The sequence below is a fragment of the Camelus bactrianus genome, chromosome 6 (assembly GCF_048773025.1).
Source record: "Camelus bactrianus isolate YW-2024 breed Bactrian camel chromosome 6, ASM4877302v1, whole genome shotgun sequence".
NCBI lineage: Eukaryota > Metazoa > Chordata > Mammalia > Artiodactyla > Camelidae > Camelus > Camelus bactrianus.
In genome coordinates, this window is record NC_133544.1 from 56,891,134 (window position 1) to 56,909,560 (window position 18,427).

At 39.1% G+C, this 18,427-nt stretch overlaps 1 protein-coding gene across 1 annotated transcript; it reads left to right on the top strand.

Annotated features, from left to right (window-relative positions):
* The first annotated feature begins 652 nt into the window (after positions 1–652).
* Positions 653–9,889, top strand: GPR33 (G protein-coupled receptor 33). The gene is made up of 2 exons (XM_010963003.2): positions 653–2,484; positions 5,443–9,889. Exon 2 carries the CDS (start codon positions 5,458–5,460, stop codon positions 6,478–6,480), a length of 1,023 nt encoding a protein of 340 aa, XP_010961305.2. The 5' UTR covers positions 653–2,484; positions 5,443–5,457; the 3' UTR covers positions 6,481–9,889.
* Positions 9,890–18,427: the final 8,538 nt, after the last annotated feature.

Genomic DNA, 18,427 nt, shown 5'->3' on the forward strand with positions numbered 1-18,427 from the left:
CCTTTAAGCATACTGTTTCCAAGGCCTAGAATTTTCTCTCCTCAACTCCTCCTAACCTATTCTGTTCTTTTAATAACTATAAACACTAAAGATATTATTTTGAATTATTTACTTTGCTTTCCTTACTCTCGAGCACTCTCTGGTTTACATTAGATACTCAAGAAATGTTTCTCGAACTGCACTGCTCAGAGATTTGCTCCAGGCCACTGGGCTTGCTGGTATTCTCTGATACAACTTACATATTGATGTAGCTAACATTTATTTAACTCCCACCATGGGCCGGGTACTGTGCTAAATCCTTACTTACAGTATCTCATTTAATCCTCAAAAGACTACTGCAAGAGAGATGTTTTCTTTCTTTTTTTTTTTTACATTTACAAATGTGGAAACTGAAGCTCTGAGAAGTATATACGGTAGGTAACAGTTCGGGTTTTCTTTTCTATCCTACGCTGTCTTTTGCAATCAGTATAGTGCCTATGAGCAGTGCATCAGTATTTTTAGTGTACATTTTTTTCTGCCCCCATCTCTTTTATTAGCTACTAATGGAATCTAGGACAAGGTCTCAAATATCTCAACAGGTCCTCATCTCTTCACCTAATAGAATCAGGAATTAGATGGAGTTAACTCCTTGGTTTCCTCCAGCTCTAAAAATTATATGCATCTCTGAGTTCCTAGACTTTCAAGCATTTGATTCTGCAACACCATATGCTTCTGCATTTCTATATATTTCATATTGTGATCACATCAAAACAACATAAAACAGTTTCCATTTCCGTGAGTTCTTCTCTTGAAGCCACCTGACTTATTTGAAATATGAAAAGTGAAATGAATGTAGTCATATCACCAAAGCCATAAAAGAGAAGTTACTTTCTCGAACAGTCTGCATCTTTCCCAACAGCGTTAGTATCATTGGTTTAATTACCTGTTAGATAAAAACACTCACTAATGAGAGCATTTCTGGGTATGGAAGAATGAAATTTTAGGCTATCCAATGGTGGTACTAACCCTTGTGCATATTTTGGTGGGGGTGGGGAACTAAATATTTGTCCCTAATATAGTTATTATTTATGAATTTTACTAATTGTACAGTTTGGAAATATAGAGTGGAAGGGGGGAGGAGGAAGAACATGGTCCAAATCCCTTTTTGTATTAATGAAATAGTACAGGGCAGTGGAAGGAGCCCTTGGTTCTTCTCTTGGTAAAAATCTACTGTGAATCACTTAACCTCTCTGTTTCTCAGTTTGCTAAGCTTCAGAATTAGTGGGTTTGGATCAAATAATACCTCAGATTGTTCCAAATCCAAATCGTACTAAAGGGTATGAAAACCTGGCAAGAAATTGTTTTTAAAAGGCAGCAGCAAATTTGAAAACTTATCTTTAGCCTGAAGCAAAGAAAATCAGTTCTCAGGTTGGAGGTCATAGCCCCAGAGGAATTAAGAACTAAAATGTAAGCCTGTTTTTTAATAAGGCTACAGCAGCAATGAAAGTCTTAAAATTCTAAGTGTAACACAAATAACTGATTCCTGAGCTTCACCACTGAAGCCACACAGAAGTTTTGATGTATTTTCTCCACCGGCGCTGCAGAGATGAAGAGAAAAGCAAGTAGGAAAGAAATCAGGACACTGAGGTCAGTCAGCACAGAGGCTGATCCTAAGAAATTTCAGAGGTGGATTAGAGAGAGGGAAATTGAAAATGTAGGGTTCAGTCAGTTCATAAATGCAGGGTTTTCTTATAATGTGGTTGTCTTTTAGGATATACGGTAACAAATTCTGTGTTCTTTCCAATCATTCTCAACAGTTTGGACAAATGTAAATCATTCTGTCTATCAGTCTTCATCTTTCCAAACCAAACAGTATGAATCTTCGGCCTCTCATTATACATTCCATTTTACTGTGAAACTTGGTGTTTAGGTTTCCTTTCTGACCATTTTCTCTGTAGCAGGATTAGGTAGCTCATTTCCAGATTCTATTTTTCCCATGCTTGATATTTACCACTTCCCTATGTACTCAGCATCATGCATCCACATGTTAATAAACACACTAGAATCCAGGCAGAGTGGATGCCGGGGTGGGATGACCAAATATGAGAAGTTAATTTAATCTAATCTATGTTTTAACACTTGAAACGAGCTATATTAAGGAATGACAAAAATGAAACAGAATAACTTAAATAGAATAACTTTGTTTATGGAACTTTAAAAATCTTTCCTTAAAATGGAGAAATGATTTGAAGAAGTGCTTATCTCTCTACTTCCACCTCGACAGCATACATTCCACAGAAAAAGGAACAGAGAACCGGCAAGAAGAACTCACTGAATATTTAAATAGTAGGTTCAAGGTTGGGCAGTAGCATTGGCAAGAAGAAAGGTAGATGAAATGAAGGCAGAGTGTCACTGACTTCTGCCTCTGTCCCTAGAGAGAAGACTGCTGATACAGAGTCCCTCTGGTCTTCCCAAGACTACCTGGCATGAAGATATAACTCCAAGGTAAGCTTCCCAAGGTTTACCCTAGAGCTGTCATCTGAATAGATGCTCTAGGCTTACTCTGGATCAGCTTCCCGAGGTCCTGTGTCCTGGTCCCCTTCCCCACAGTAGCTCAGTGTCCCCAAGCAGAGGTGGGATTTTCCTGAAAGCCATTTGTGCCAAAGATATCACTATAGCAAGGCCTCAAAATAACTCTAAATCTGAGAGCTTCTGCCCTAATAGATGAATATTGAGATTTTTTTTGCAGAAATCCCTGGTGGTACACCAAAATTCAGTAGGGGGCTTTGGGGAGGAAAGAAATATGGCATTAAAAGGGCAAAATAAGGCTCTTGCTAGCCTTAATATAAAAGCTGAGCAAACTAAACAGGTAAAAAGTTATTGAGTACTTAATATGTGCCATGAAGGGAGCTAAGTGATTCATATACATTATCTAATTCAGTCCTTATAAAAAGTCATTGAGGTTTAGAAGGTGAGAGAAGCTCCGAGTTAAGAGTCCAAAATCACAGAACTGGTGAGAGGTAGGATCAAAATCCAGTTCTGTGGGATGCCAGAGCCCAGTTCTGCCCCACTAATTATATTCAAGGACTTTGAAGCCGTTTTAAAAGATGTTTAAGGATGAAGATATCTCCTGGCTCTGTGCAATAAAGCAAAGTTTCTAGGACACTATATGCTGTTCAGAACCTCTACCAATGTTAATTTTGCTCAAGTCCTGTATTTCTATAAGCCCTTCTAGAGCTCAGCCAAACAATTAAAAAAAAATCTTCCTTATAATTCAGTTTCTCATATGCACATACACACAGAGACCACACACGCACAGAGAGACATATAAACACCACACATACACATACGACACAGATACATATCCACAGACTGCAGAGACCACACACAAATACACCCCATGTGCAAAGATCACAGACACACACACACACACCACTCCACACACACCCCATGATTTCAAACACCCACTACAGAGACAAAACACCACAGAGACACACACCATATATGAACATACATACACACAAATGCACCACAGATGTATAGACAGACCACAGACACACACACACACATAGAAGCACACAGGCCACGTGCACACAGAATCAGAAATCCTCCATGGGATTTTGTGTCTCCTTGTCTACTCATGCACCAATATCGATCCAGTTTCCACCGAAGTCATCTTCTCATTCATGTCTCACCTACTGTTGCTGGTCTCTTCTCTCCATCCCACTCCTTCCCAAATAAAGAACACAAGCTCTTTTCTTTCCATACCCTAGAGCAAACAACAACACCAGAAAGTTGTGGTTAATGAAGAGAAGGAACATCACAACAAGTAAATGGATTTAAACTGAATATTAGACATTCCTCATTTTAAATCCCTGTGTCATCTTTGTTTCTCAGAATCTCTCTTTGACCATATCTCTGACGCCTAACCTCTTGTCATGTTTTCCTGTGGCTACTCTCTGAAGACCATCCTCACTCCTCCTCCCTCCCCTCACAGTCCCAGGACCTGCACACAGCCTCTTTCTCAAGTCCCCACTTGCCATTGCCTATCCATTCCATGTCCCAAGATTTCACATTTTCATCCCAAAGCAGACTACTAAGGTATCTTCCTGAAGAGAGCTATTTTTCTATTTGGGGGGAAATTTCGGCAACTCCCTTAGAAGGCAGAATTAAGGCAATTGTGGTTTTAACAGCCATTATTTTATTTCTTCTCCCTATATATTCTTTTTTTTTCCTGGGGGAAGTAATTAGGTTTATTTATTTATTTGGTTTTTCATTGGAGGTACAGGGGATTGAACCCAGGACCTTGTGTATGCTAAGTATGCACTCTACTACTGAGCTATACCCTCCCCTTCTTCTCTCCATATATTCTTCGAATGTTTTTGCTTAGTGGAAAAAAATTATTTGTAATTTCCATTGATTTATTCAATTTATCAAAAACTAATTTGTTGATTTGACTCTGTTATAACAGCTATTTTCCAAAACATTCTCAGGTTTATATTTTCAATACTATAGGAATAATTATTCCAGAAATGGGATATTTGGGGTAATCAAATACTCTGATTCATGGAGCATTATCAAAATACTAAACATGAATTACCAAGTTTCAAAGAAGTAACATAAAACACTGGTAGGGTTCTCCACCTGTCACAATGGAGGTATGGTAGGAGATCTTGATGAATAAGAAATGCAACTCCTGTAAGCCTCATTTTCTCCTCTGTTTAAATATTCACCAATGTGTGGAGAAAAAAAGAAATTCTTTTTACTTAAAGCTCCTCGCGTACAAATACTGGATAAATATCAGTTCCTTGGCTTCTCCCTCTCTTTCTCCTCCCCAAGTAAGTAAGAACTGTTACTATATCCTACAGAAATACACTTTCCTCTTTCATTGATGATTCTGAAGACACATCACAACCTGACAGTGCTGTAGGGCTCCCAGTTCTTGCTGTTATGTGCTGAGTGTTAAAATATTAGATAACAGCATTTACTATATGTAATTAGCTCATGGGAGAAATCTTAGTTCCCCATGATTACTGATTTGCAGCCATTGCTGTTTTTTTTGTTACTCATTTTCATTAGCAACATTGCCCTAACCAAGTCTTAGTCAAGTAAAACTGATTCTACATCACCTTATTCAAGAATTTTGCCCATCAAGAAGGGTCAGACTTCTGGTTAATGCCTAAATAGATTTTTAGCGTCCTAAATTACTTAACAAAATTAAAATATCCCAAACTTTATTTGTTTCACATTAATTTCATTGCCTCTGTAGTATTTGTATTTTTGATGCTCAAACTGAGCTTAATTCCTCACACAAAATAAGTGAAAAATATCTGATTTGTATTATCATAGAAATACTATGCTTGCCACTTTTAAAATAGTTATTTTGACTTACATGCAAAAATTATTATTTAATTGCAATGTTTAACCTTTTCTTTTGCTTCTTTTTCATTATTTTTTTTTCAGTTTCTCATTCCAATTATGGATCTTACCAACTCTACTGATTACCTGCTCAATGTCTCTACTTCAATAAGAAACAACAATCACTTTCCAACTCCTGCCTCAAAAGTAATTGTTATGCTTCTTTTGTCCATGACGTTTATAATTGGCACTATCACCGATGGTCTCTACCTCTGGGTGCTAAAATTCAAAATGAAAAAGACTGTCAATACTCTCTTGTTTTTTCATCTCATTCTCTCCTATTTTATTTCAGTATTGTTTTTGCCATTTCTGGCCATCTCCTACGTTCAGGACAATCACTGGAGCTTTGGAATGGCCATGTGCAAGATCTTTAACAGCACTTTGTCTGTAGGGATGTTCGCCTCTGTTTTCTTCCTCTCGGCCATCAGTGTGGATCGTTATCTTCTCACCCTTCACCCGGTGTGGTCACAGCTGCACCGAACCCCACGTTGGGCTTCCAGAGTCATCCTGGGAGTCTGGATCTCTGCCATTGCCCTCAGCATGCCCTATTTGGTTTTCAGGGAGACACGTGATGACCATAAAGGGACAGTGACCTGCCAAAATAACTATGCTGTGTCTCCTAACTGGGAAAGCAAAAAGATGCAAACATTAAGGAAATGGATTCATGTAGCCTGTTTCAGCAGCCGCTTCTTACTGGGCTTCCTTCTGCCTTTCTTCATCATCACCTTTTGTTATGAAAGAGTTGCCAGAAAGATGAAAGAGAGGGGAGTGTTCAAATCCAGCAAGCCCTTCAAAGTCATGATGACCGCCATTATCTCTTTCTTTGTGTGTTGGATGCCCTACCATGTATTCCAAGGCCTAAGTGTCACTAAGAACCAGCCACTACTCTTGCAGTTGGTTCTGATACTCACAGTGATAACTACTTCTTTCAATAATGTCTTTTCTCCCACACTCTACCTATTTATCGGAGAGAACTTCAGAAAGGTTTTCAAGATGTCTGTTCTTGCTCTTTTTGAGTCGACATTCAGTGAGGATTCTTCAGCAGAAAGGACACAAAACTTAAATTCTGAAGCCTACATTTAAATTCTGGATCCCAGAGCAAACAATGGACTCAGTCAATTAGACCACCAGAGATATACCCTCAGCTTTTGTATAATATAGTTTCTGTATTAGAGGGACACCTGGGCTATACTATAGTTAGATCTATGAAAGTTATAAGGGCTGTAAAAAAGCAAGCAATGGGTGATGCTACAAATGTGATTTTTTTTTTTTTACTTTTGCTGCAGTAAAATATATATAACATAAAATTTACCATTTTCACCATGTTTAAGCGTACATTTTAGTAGCAATATCTAAATTCACAGTATTTTGCAGTCATCACCCTTAGTTCCAAAAATTTTAATCACTGAAAGAGGAACTGTGTCCTCATTCCCCCATTCCCTCAACCCCCTCATATCCTCTAATCTGCTTTCTACCTCTATGAAATTGCTATTCTAGATAGACCATGTAAGTGAAGCATACAACAGTTCTCCTTTTGTGTCTCCTTTTGTGTCTGGCTTTTCACTTAGCATAATGTTTTCAAGGTTCATCCATGTTGTAACATGTATCATAACTTCATTCTTTTTATGGCTAAATAATATTCCATTATATGTATATACCACACTTTGTTTACCCATTCTTCTCTTTAGAGACATTTGGGTTATTCCCAACTTTTGGCAACTGTAAATAATGCTATTATGAACACTGGTGTACAAGTACCTGTTTGACTCTTTGTTTTCTTTTATTTTGAATTATTTTGAATTGCTGGGTGGTAAGGCAATTCTATGTTTAACTTTTTGAGGAATTGCCACTTTTTTCCACAGCAGCTGCACCACTACACCACATTGTATTCCCATCAGGAATGTACAAAAGTTCCAGTTTCTTCACACCCTCATTGACATTTATTATTTTCACTTTTTTTTTCAACTGTAGCAAATGTGATTCTTAACCTTTGATTTTTGAGTCTATAGGAATATCAATTTCTGAATATCAGTAGTATCCACTGATCTGAATTTTCTGTCACAGAATTTCCTAGCAAATAGACATTTGAACCAAGATCCTTCTTTACTGAGATATCATCTAAATTATTTAATTGGTAAAGATAAAATTTAACATGGAGATGACAAGGCACTCATCTTGTTATCTCCATGTTAAACTATGAAGAATTTATAATTTAATGTTTTAAATATAAAGATACCTTAGATGTCTCTTTTTAATATTTATGGATTAAGCTGTCTCAGAAACATGAGACTAATACAACTATAAATGTTTGAGAATCTGCCTGGGTAATGTCATAACATACTTCATTTTAAAGTAGCAATAACAAAATTTGTCTTTCCTGGTTTTCAAGTTTTGCTTCAAGTTTTTGCAAAACGTTACAGCACCTAAGCTATATAGGGCTGCATAGTATCACTGACCCATTAACTTTTATTTATTTTCTTATTTCTGTTTATCAGTCAGTAGATTATCAATCAACAGATAGTTCCATCTATCTAGTTCAATTGATACAGAATGCAGATATTTAGGCCATAATGCACACTCAGTCCCTAAATATTTCTGCTAGCTTTGCACAAAACATTCCAAGTCACAAGCATACATCCTACTCAGAAATCCCCAAAACGGATTTTCACTACAACAGGTTACAGAGAAGGGAAGTTAACCTTCATTACTAACTTTTTATAGTGGGAAAGTAACAGTAGTTCACAGCCCTAGAAATTCTGCTAATTGACTTGGCATCACCGCTTCCCTGGGCAACTAGGGGCTTGGTCTCCCTCACATTGAATATGAAGCAGGAAAAGCTCCGGGCAGATGAAAAGTTTCATTGTTGGCTGCTATTTCAAGCTTTTGGAGCCTGAATAGTGTCCCAGAGAGGAGGAGAGGGACTGATGACAAGGCTGTGGCTCTGAGTGTCCCTGCAGCAAGAAGGGGCTGCTGCTCCTTCCCTCCCCACACTCTCCCAGGTCCTGACAAGCCCGCTGGAGTTTATGATGCAGGACTCAAGAAAGCAAATAATTGGATGGAACATAATGATTCTTTGAAGCAAGAATCCTACTTTGGAAACCTAGCAGCCATGGAGAGAGCCTTTCCTCTCTCTCAGATCTGCTACAACAACAAAAAAGGAAGTGCTCTTTCCAGGCTCTTTCACGTACTTTATTCCATTTCTGTAGAAAGAAGCCTATCAATCACACCTTTTCTTTTCTATAATACTATATGCAATTGCTATCCAGTAAGAGATACTTAATGAAAACTGAATACAGGTAATCACATATGTGATGTGAAAAAGGACGTTAGGTATAAAATAGTACTATTGAACCAGATTTTTACTTAACAAAGATTTACTTTTTTGTTTGTTTGTTTGTTTTATGAGGGGGAGGTAATTAGGTTTACTTATTTATTTACATTTGGAGGAGGTACTGGGGATTGAACCCAGGACCTCATGCATGGTAAGCATGAGCTCTACCTTTCACCTACTTGAGCTATACCCTCCCCCCAAAGTTTTACATCACACTTACCTTGTGCCCAGGCATGATTCTAAATGTTTCACAAATACGCTTAATCCTAGAGCAGTTCTAGAAAGTGGGTCACATTGTTATCCCTATTTTATGGACTGATTGTGAAACTGAAGCACTTGCCCAAGGCCATACAGTAAGCAGTTGGAAGAAGCAGCATTCTAAATTCAGGCTGCCTGGTACTAGAATCAATCCATATTCTTAACCGCTACACTCACTGCCTGAGGTCACTGCGAGGAGGCAGTGAGGCTGTGTTTTCAGCCCAGATCAACTTAGTTTGTTTATTTCATCAGAATTCACCTTCTTGGCTGCAAAAATCAATCATAAGTGCCTAGAAGATGTCAGGATTCACACACAATATGAAAAAAAAAATAGCACTGAACTTGTAATCAGGAGATTAGGATGATGGTTTGGCTGTGCCTCTGAAGGAGGATTAATAAAATGGCCACATTTAGGCTAACAGATAGCTTGTTCTTATGCTTGCCCTTGAAACAGTCAACTGACCTGACTGACAGTTGCTACTCACAGCTCCAGGCCCATTGTTAAAACTAAAGCTGTTGATCTTACTGTTTCTACTCTATTCCAGTAATAAAAAGCTATAATCGTGCTTGGTCTCTGAGTCGATCTCCAGGGAGAAGGTCACAGAACTGTAACCTTAGAAGGCTAAATACCAAGAAGATCACACCCTGAGTGCTCTCAAGATAGAGATTGAAACAGTGACAATCACTGGCCTCTATAGAATTGGTCTCCTGGAGGCATTATTATGCCATTCTAAATCTTCTGATGAGAAAATGATTCTGGTGATTGTTAATGATGCTTTATTGTTGGAGCTATGGCTATATAACCACCCTACCCCATCTCCAAGGTGGGTTCACAGTTTTGAAGGCACTAGCCTGCTGTGAGTCCCCTTTGCACAGCAAAGTAATAAAGCTTCTCTTTTCTTCTAAGCTCTAAGACCCTGTCTCTGAGTTATTTGGCTCCTCAGGGACAGGGTCTGATCTTTCAGCAACACCTCTAGCTTGGTGTTTTATTTGGAGCAGGTGATCCAAATTTCCTGGGCCTTACCTTCCTCATCTATAATATGGGACATCTCTCAATGAGATCATGGAAATGAAATTACTTCTAAAATATAAAACATTACATAAATATAAGATATCATTAACACTGCTTTTTTAGAAGTCACTTTACATTTTTAAAAATAGGTGTCCACTTAAGAAAATTCTCCCCAAACGTAGTTTTTACTATGCCATAAAACTATGGTTAACTTTCAGAAAATCTGCTTGTTAGAGCTGTGTTGACGTCATCAACCTCCTCAGTATTGTGAATTCTCAGGACCCAAGAAGTTTATAAACAAACAGCTTGTGGCTTTGCTTTGTGGATCAGCGTGTAGACAGTGTTTCACAACAATGAGCCTATTAGCATCCAATTATCTAAACTGGCTTCATTGTATCCGCATCAAACTGGCACAAGAACAGCACACAGGAATGGTTAGAGATGTGTTTCAAATACCAGCTTGTGTTCTTTCCTCAAGACATGGCTCCCTGGTTTAATGAGATGATCGGGCTGCCCAGCTGCTAACATATGTGAGCAGGGTTGGGCGTGAGGTATGATGGTGTGTGCAACACGAAGCTGATTCCATACCCCTGAGGAGCTAGGGGCAACAATCTTTCACAAGTATAGTTTATGCACCTGGCACTGTGGTAGGCTCTGAGAATACAACAGTGAATAAGACACAATCCCTGCCCTCAAGGAGCTTACAGCCTAGAGTGATGGTTCTGAATTATTATCACAACCCCCACATTATAATGATATGGGACACTTTTTTAAAACACCAGTGTCCAAACCAATTAAAACCAAAATCTCTAGGGGCGAGATCCAGGAATCTATTTGTTTGTTTTTTAAGTTCTCAGGTTGACTCTAAAATACAATGGGAATAGAAAACCGCTGTTTAGAAGAAAGACAAAGGAGTACAAAGGTCATTATAGTACAAAGGAGTAAGTGCCGTGTTTGGGGGAACAAACAAAAGCCTCCAACCCAGCTTTCCCCAGTGGAAGAAGTTTTCCCTGCTGCAGAACAGTGTTAGACATCTAAAGCAGGGAAAGGCTAGGAAGACCAAGGAAGCAGAACGTGGAAAAACCCCAGAGGGCAAGAGCACAGTGCTATAAAGCAGCACAACCCAAACTTGAATGCACATGGGAATCACCTAATCATCTTGCTGAAATGCTGATTCTGATTCAGGTAAGTCTGGAGGAAGGCTGAGATTCCACGTGTCTAACAGGATCTTTAGCATAGAGAGACAGAATTAGGTTTGCATTTTAGAAAGACCACTCTAGCTGCTACGACAAGTCAAACTGGAGGTAAGTGATCAAATTGGACAGAGTTGCAGTAATCCAGGTTAGAGATGATGGGGCCCAAATGAAGAAAGTGGAAGTGGGGATGGAGAAAAGTAGAGAGTCTTGTCCTATAAATTCTGTTTGTTGAGGGGTCAAGAAGAGACAGGAGGGAAGAGGGCAGGGAACAGCCACTCAAGGAATGACAGCAATTTAACAACCAAATGGTGGAAGATTCACCTCCTAGTGGGCCTTAAGGATTAAGAGGTTTAACTTCTAGTAGACCTTGAGCTTCATTATATACTCATTGTAACAGCGTGATCAAATAACATGCCCGCAGGCGCCATGACAGCCCCAAGGCTAACCACAAAAGGCCAAAGAATGGGTGGTGACCCAATTCCTGGTAATCTCAGCCCCTTCCCCAGGGCAGTTGGATTGATCCCACCTGTAGGTGTGTGAAGCTATTGAGACCATAAAAAGTGACAACACCACGCCTAGTGGCCCTTTTGCACTCTCTCTCCCCTTTGGAGACGGCTCACACTCTGTCTATGGAGTGAATACCTACTTTTACTTTAACCTGAGCATCCAATCCCCACACCTCTTTCCTTGCCTTTCTTTTACCTTATACTCTATGCAGTATGTATCTCTCTAAATAAATCTACCTTAACTTAACGGTGGCTTGCACTTGAATTCTTTCCTGCGCGAAGCCAAGGACCCACACTTGGCGGGGCATGTCTCAGGGGCTCAGCCGAGACCTGGGACTCGGCCCTCATGCCCTACATCCGTTTTCCTGCATCAGTACCAGCTGCTGCTGCTGCCGCCACTAAGCCCAAAATACCAGCAACTTGGTTTTACTGCAGCTGCTATGCCACCAATGCCACTTTTGCATTCGATCTTGAACCTCCTATGCCTGAAAGCCCCGGCAACACTGACATCATGAAAGTGGGAGCCCCACGCAGAGCCTGTTTATTCACAGTGCTCACTTTCAAACTTAATCTTGCACACAGCTGTCTAATCAGCACGCCTGCATCCTATCTACAAAGGAAGCTAGGGAGAGCTGAGTTCTGGTTTCCACATAGGAGGGAAAAGGATACTCACAATGTGGGAATTTTCCCAAATATAAAAGTTATTCAAAAGATGGCGATGTCCACTGACTTTAACCTAGAAAGCTTTTGGAGTGACTAGCTTCAGGAAGAAAAGCCAAACTGCTGAGGAGTGACTGGGAGGTGAGAATCCAGAGGCTCTAAGAGTAGCTTTTAAATTTAGAAAATTAAGGAGTTATTCCCCCTCCTCCCTCTTCTCCTGCAAAGTAATTCTCACACATTCTACCAATTAGAGATTAATATGTGTTAAGGGACTGCTACTAAAATGCAAATATACCTTTTAAGAAGGTTATGTTTCATTCACAAGTTAATGGGAATTACTTCAATCAGCTTCACGCCCTGCAGAGTGCAGCTAAACACAGTACTTAGAATATTAGACCTTTGATTGTGGCCTAGAGGAAGGGAATCTTCTGAGCTGTAGGTCAAGCCTGGAGCGAATTTTGGAGACCCTAAAGGCAGCATAATACACATAGTTTTTATACTATAAAATGGCTATAAAAGGAGATGAGAATTGCTATAAAAGGAGACAGAGAGGTATTCTGAAAAGAGAGTTAGTGACTAAGAAAAAATTTGCCTGGATGTGGTATGGGCCTAAAATCTGGGTTTATGCCAAATTGTTTGGGCTAAAGACCTTACCTTGCCTCCAGTTAAGGCCAGTCACCCCAGCTTAGTTTAGTTCAGGCTTTCCAGGAAAGAGGTAGCTCCCCTTCCAAGCCCTGTCCTTCCCTTATTGGTGAAACAGAGCAGGATTCTGCATGGCCCTCCTGGGTACAAAAGCCCTCAGTCCCGGCCTCCAACACCCACCCCCATTTTTTTTTTTTTTTTTTTTTTTTTTTTTTTGTAGAGGCTTTAAATCCTTTGTAAAGGCTTTAGTCTCCTCGGCCTTTCCTAAATTCCAAAGAGCAGATTCAAACAGTTACTAATTAGGGAAGTGAGGGAATGCAGAAACAAAAGAAAAGCAGCCAAGAAGCACCTTAAAACGGAGTCCCAGTTTCTCCTCAGGGGATATACATAACAATCGGATGCATATCTTTGAGCTTCTTTGCAGGAACTAAGGCCTCCACCCAGGTGGAGGATGGTACCTACATGCTGAGACCCCAGGCTGGCTGGAACCAGACAATTGAGGATTGAGATTCCTGGAACACAACCATTCCTCACTACCAACCAATCAGAAGAAAGTCACGCACAGTACAGCCTTCACCCCAAATGTTGCCTTTAAAAACTCTTCCCTAAAAACCACTGAGGAGTTTGGGTCTTTTGAACACTAGCTGCCCACTCTCCTTGCTTGGCCCTGAAACAAACCTTTTCTCCTTCAAACTCTGAAATTTTGATTTGTTTGGCCCCACTGTGCACCAGGCACATGAACTTGGGTTTGACAACACTGGGAGGGAAGCAAACACAATGGTGGAAAGAAAAACAGTTTTCTAATGCTCCTCCTTGTTTTCCTTGTCTCTTCACTAAATTCTGAGCTCCCTGAGAGTAAGAATAGCATTTTATTCTTCATATATTTCCAACACCTAGCTTTGTACCTGGCATGATAAATAAAAGTTTATAAACAATAGGATAAATACATGAATGCAGTTATTAATTAATTCTAGAGTTGGAATTTTCTCTATTTGTGGGATCCCTAGAATATCCTTCCTCAAGCATGCTGAGAATCTACAGTATTTCTTTGGCTTCACTTGCCAAAAGGAGCAATCAGGGAGCTGCCATCCGATAATACTGCTTTCCCTTTTTTATCTCAAGCAAATGCAACTGAAGATTTAGGAGTATATGAACCATTCATTACAGAAATTCTATTATTTATTTATTTCCTGCTGGAGTCACTATGAGTTTCACTTAGTTACGACTCTTAAAGACAATAAAAATGGTTCATTATTTTTTCTGTATCAAATCAAATCTAATTCTAATCTTCTTCTCTCAAGGTCCAAATGATTCCAGGAGAGCTCTAAGGACTTAGGTCCAAAGACTTAGGTCCCTCTAATATGCTCTTAGTCAAGGCTGCAAGATCTCTTGAAGGCAGTGGATGCATCCCTTCCTGCCATGTTAAGTTGGGCTGTGTAGAGGGTGCATTTTCACCAAGGCTGGGATCCCAGCAACCATTCTCCTCTAAAGTCTTGCCATATACCCAATGGCTGGGAAAAAAAAGGTGGGGAAAGGTCAAGGACCTTGACTCTTCTTACACTGACTTCACCTCTCTCAACACTTGGAGAATTTAAGGATTTCTGCTAGAAATGTTAACTGCAGCTATCTTTTCTCTGTCTTACCAGCTGTTGTCTTCCCACAAAAAGATGACACAAGAGTCCTCACTGTGGCTCTTAAGACCTCTTCAGTCAGTCTGCCAGATACCTTTTGTTTGCCTTCCAGATCCACACTCAAACATTCTCCACCCAGCTTTCTGCTGTGGAGGCTGGGACATCAACAGGTCCTGATCCTGGCTTCTGGTTGGGTTCTGCAATGGGGACCCCTGGTGGGAAATGGAGGGAAAGAGGAGAATGCAGTCAGGTATTTATTTCCCTAGCTCTCTTCCTAAAGGGTCACCTGGAGTTGGCTGTGCTTCTTAGCAGAAGGTTAACTCCTTCTATTAAGGATCTATGTAAGTCTCTACCTCTGGACTCCAGGCTCTCTCCATTTCTAACTTCAGGACACGGGAATGGTAACATCTCTGCTACTACTCTGCCCTGGGTTACCACTACACTACCCACTATGGTCCCCCTACACCCACACTTTGTAAATAATCCCTTTGTAAATAAAACTTTCTCAGGTTATCCTATTTAAAGTGTGTTATTTGATTGCTGACAGGACCCTGACCAGTACAGTCAGTGTGATAAAATAATCTATTTTTTTCGCTGACTATAAGTAATCTTGACTGTCTTCTTTTCCAAATAATGTGTTTGTTTATGGCATTTATTCATAGATTTCAAAGAACTATATAAAAAATAATTACCACAACATTTTTGGTAGAAAGATACGAGGATAATTTTTTAAAGAGAATAAAATTATGATTCTCATACACATATAAAATCAACATGTGTCAAAGATTTTTATTTCACTCATACTTAACTCAATAAAGAAGGAACCAGTAATATATTATAACCAGTTCAAAAGAGAACTCTAACCTCCTGTATGAAGAATTCCAAATAATTTATGCCAGTACTCCCTAGTCAGGGAGGTGGATCTTAACCTCACCCCTTGAGTATGGGCTGTGATTAGTGATTTGCTTCCAAAGAGTAAATTACAGAAGTGGGTATGTGTGTAAGTTTACAGTGGAGAAACTTGGCAAACACACTACCTTAGCCAGGTGATTAAGGCTAACGTCATCAGCAATAAGACCTGTTGACAGCATGTACCATTGATGTGAGACAGTAAGAATGACACTTCATCTCTGTGTTCATTCTCCAAAACCCAGTAATTCTGCTCTAATCATGTGAAAAACATCAAATTCCAATAAAGGGGCAGCCTACAATACACCTGACCAGTACTACCCAAAACAGTCAAGGTTATCAAAAACAGGGAAAATCTGAGAAACTGTCACAACCTAAGGAAACATGATGACTAAATGTAACGTGGTATCCTGGATGGGATCCAGAAAAAGGACTAATGAAATCTGAATAAAGCAGGGAGTTTAATTAATATACCAGTACTGGTTTCTCAGTTGTGACAAACATACCATAGCAATTTGGGATGTTAATAATAGGAGAAATTGGGTGAGGGGTATATGGGAAATCTCTGTACTACCTCTGCAGCATTTTTGTAAATATACACCTATTCTAAAATTTAAAGTTTATTAAAGAGAGAGAACAACTCAAGGTGCTATATATTTATAGTCAGGGAAGGAATGCTGAAATGAATTTACAAATGAATGCAAAACTGGTCAATATCCACAGATTAATAATAAAATTTTACATCTTTATAGACAGGAATGATATGCTTATTATCAGTGTTCAAAGAGTTAACTTCTGTCTCTACAGAACTGTAAGACAGCCTAGTCAAAGACAAATCCTAGATAGCCCTATACGACAGGTAAATTCCAGAGACTCCAGCATTTGTTAAAAGGATATCTAGAAATCTCTTTTGCCTATTTCAAAATCTTTCACAATTTTTTCCTACAAAGGATGCAGGTGTTAAAATCACAAAAAATGACCTTACCAGAGGCCTAACTTGACAAAATGGCTAACAGAAGTATACAAACATTCAAAAGGTTATACAATGCTTTGCTAAGTTAACACAAGACTATGAACTGAAAAATAACCCAAAGATCAAGATAATTTATCAGCCTGCCCTGGGGAAACCCTACAGACTGCCAAAGATATACATCATCGCCTTTGAGTTAAAAGCATTTATGTTACATTACCTAGGCAACACACCAGCAAATGGTGCAGTAATAAAATAAGAATTTTAAAAAGCAAATTGAACAAAAGAACAATCAATATCAAGTTCCACACTGAATTCCGTTCCCTACCTGGTTGTACAAACTATTAATGTTAAGGATGGACTCAGCTCTTAGGTGGAAACTGTCATTTTCCCTGGCCTCCTATTTTTGTATGGAGGGGCTTCAACTGGATTAACACTCGAGGCCTCAGTATCTGCCAGCTTTAGGAAAGGCTCTGTGACAAAATATATGGTTACGCTTTGGAACATTTGCCCTTGGACTTTTTATTTCAGGCCCTTATTTAAATATGTGTTCCCTTTTCCCTCACAGTCTTAATGCATGTGCCAAGGGACTTGAAGCCAGAATTCACACAGGTCTTTCACAGCTCATTTTCAGACGCCCTGGTAGAAGAGTGACTGTATCTCATAATAAACTAGTAAAGGGACTTCTGAATATAATCTAGTATCCCCTGCTTGACCACAGGCGAAAATGTGCTGAAATGCCTTATGTGAAAATTTCCACTCCATGTCACAGCAATATTTCTTATTAAAAATGAATAAATTAGTATTCTGCTTCTATCTCAGTTCATGTGCATTTTAGTTAGTGGAAACTAATTTCTCAGAACCTGATCACCTCCTTAGGCACTGAAAAAAAAAATCTCTATGCTTTGAAGTAGGGGGCTAGATTTTTTCCAGCCTTCCCTGAAATGAAACCTCCACCTCTTCCAGTTGCATTTCTACTGATTAACATACTCCCATATAAAGCCTCAGGCAAGAGGCTCATTTTAGAGCTAAATCTTGGGAAAAGCTCTGCTTATTCCAAGAACTATGGAACAGATTATAGTTCATTTCTCTTTCCTTTCCTCTTTACAATCAGGAAGCTTAGTATCAGCTGCAAAGGATCTTTCAGAAGTGATTCTCAAATTTTTCATGTTTGTGAAACACTTCTGAATGTTAAAATTTAGAGCAGCCAACTTGAATGAATTAAACCACTTAAAACAATTCTAGATTACTATACCATCTCAGATGGCCTAGAATACAATTGAAATAAACCCACTATCCATATGGTCTTCTTTCAGCATTGTAGCTGTTTGAGAACTATTCCTGCCCAGACAGCAATTTCTAGTATACTCACAAGGCAAAGCTCTCTTATGTTCCATTGAGTCACCATCTTCCTCTAGAGCTATCTTAACGTTGTGCTATGTCTTTTACTTCTAACTTGAAGGAAATTGTACAATGTGCTCCACCTCAACATTACATGTGATGAACATTAATAGTTTTACAACAAAAATTAAAGTTGTATATCTGTGAAAACTTTGCTACATACTTTATCATCTCAGCACTCTGGTCAAGAACCACTGCCTTAACCTGTTTACTTGTTTTCGATTTTCCCCATTCCAATTAACATAATTCTATTTTCTTTACTCCTAATGCTTTATTTTTATTCACATTTCCCTGTTTCATTGCAAGTACAGCTTGCCTTCTTAAATTCTTTGTGGAATGAGATGATACTCAAAATAAAAACAGAAAGTAAATACTCTTTCGTGCCTACGCTCTACTGCCCTCTGCAGGTAGAAGGAAAGAATAAATGAGCCACAACTTTACCTACAGTAATTACCAGGATATCCTCACCTAACTGGAAAGTTTAAAGTAATTGGTAATTTTTGAGAGATTAATC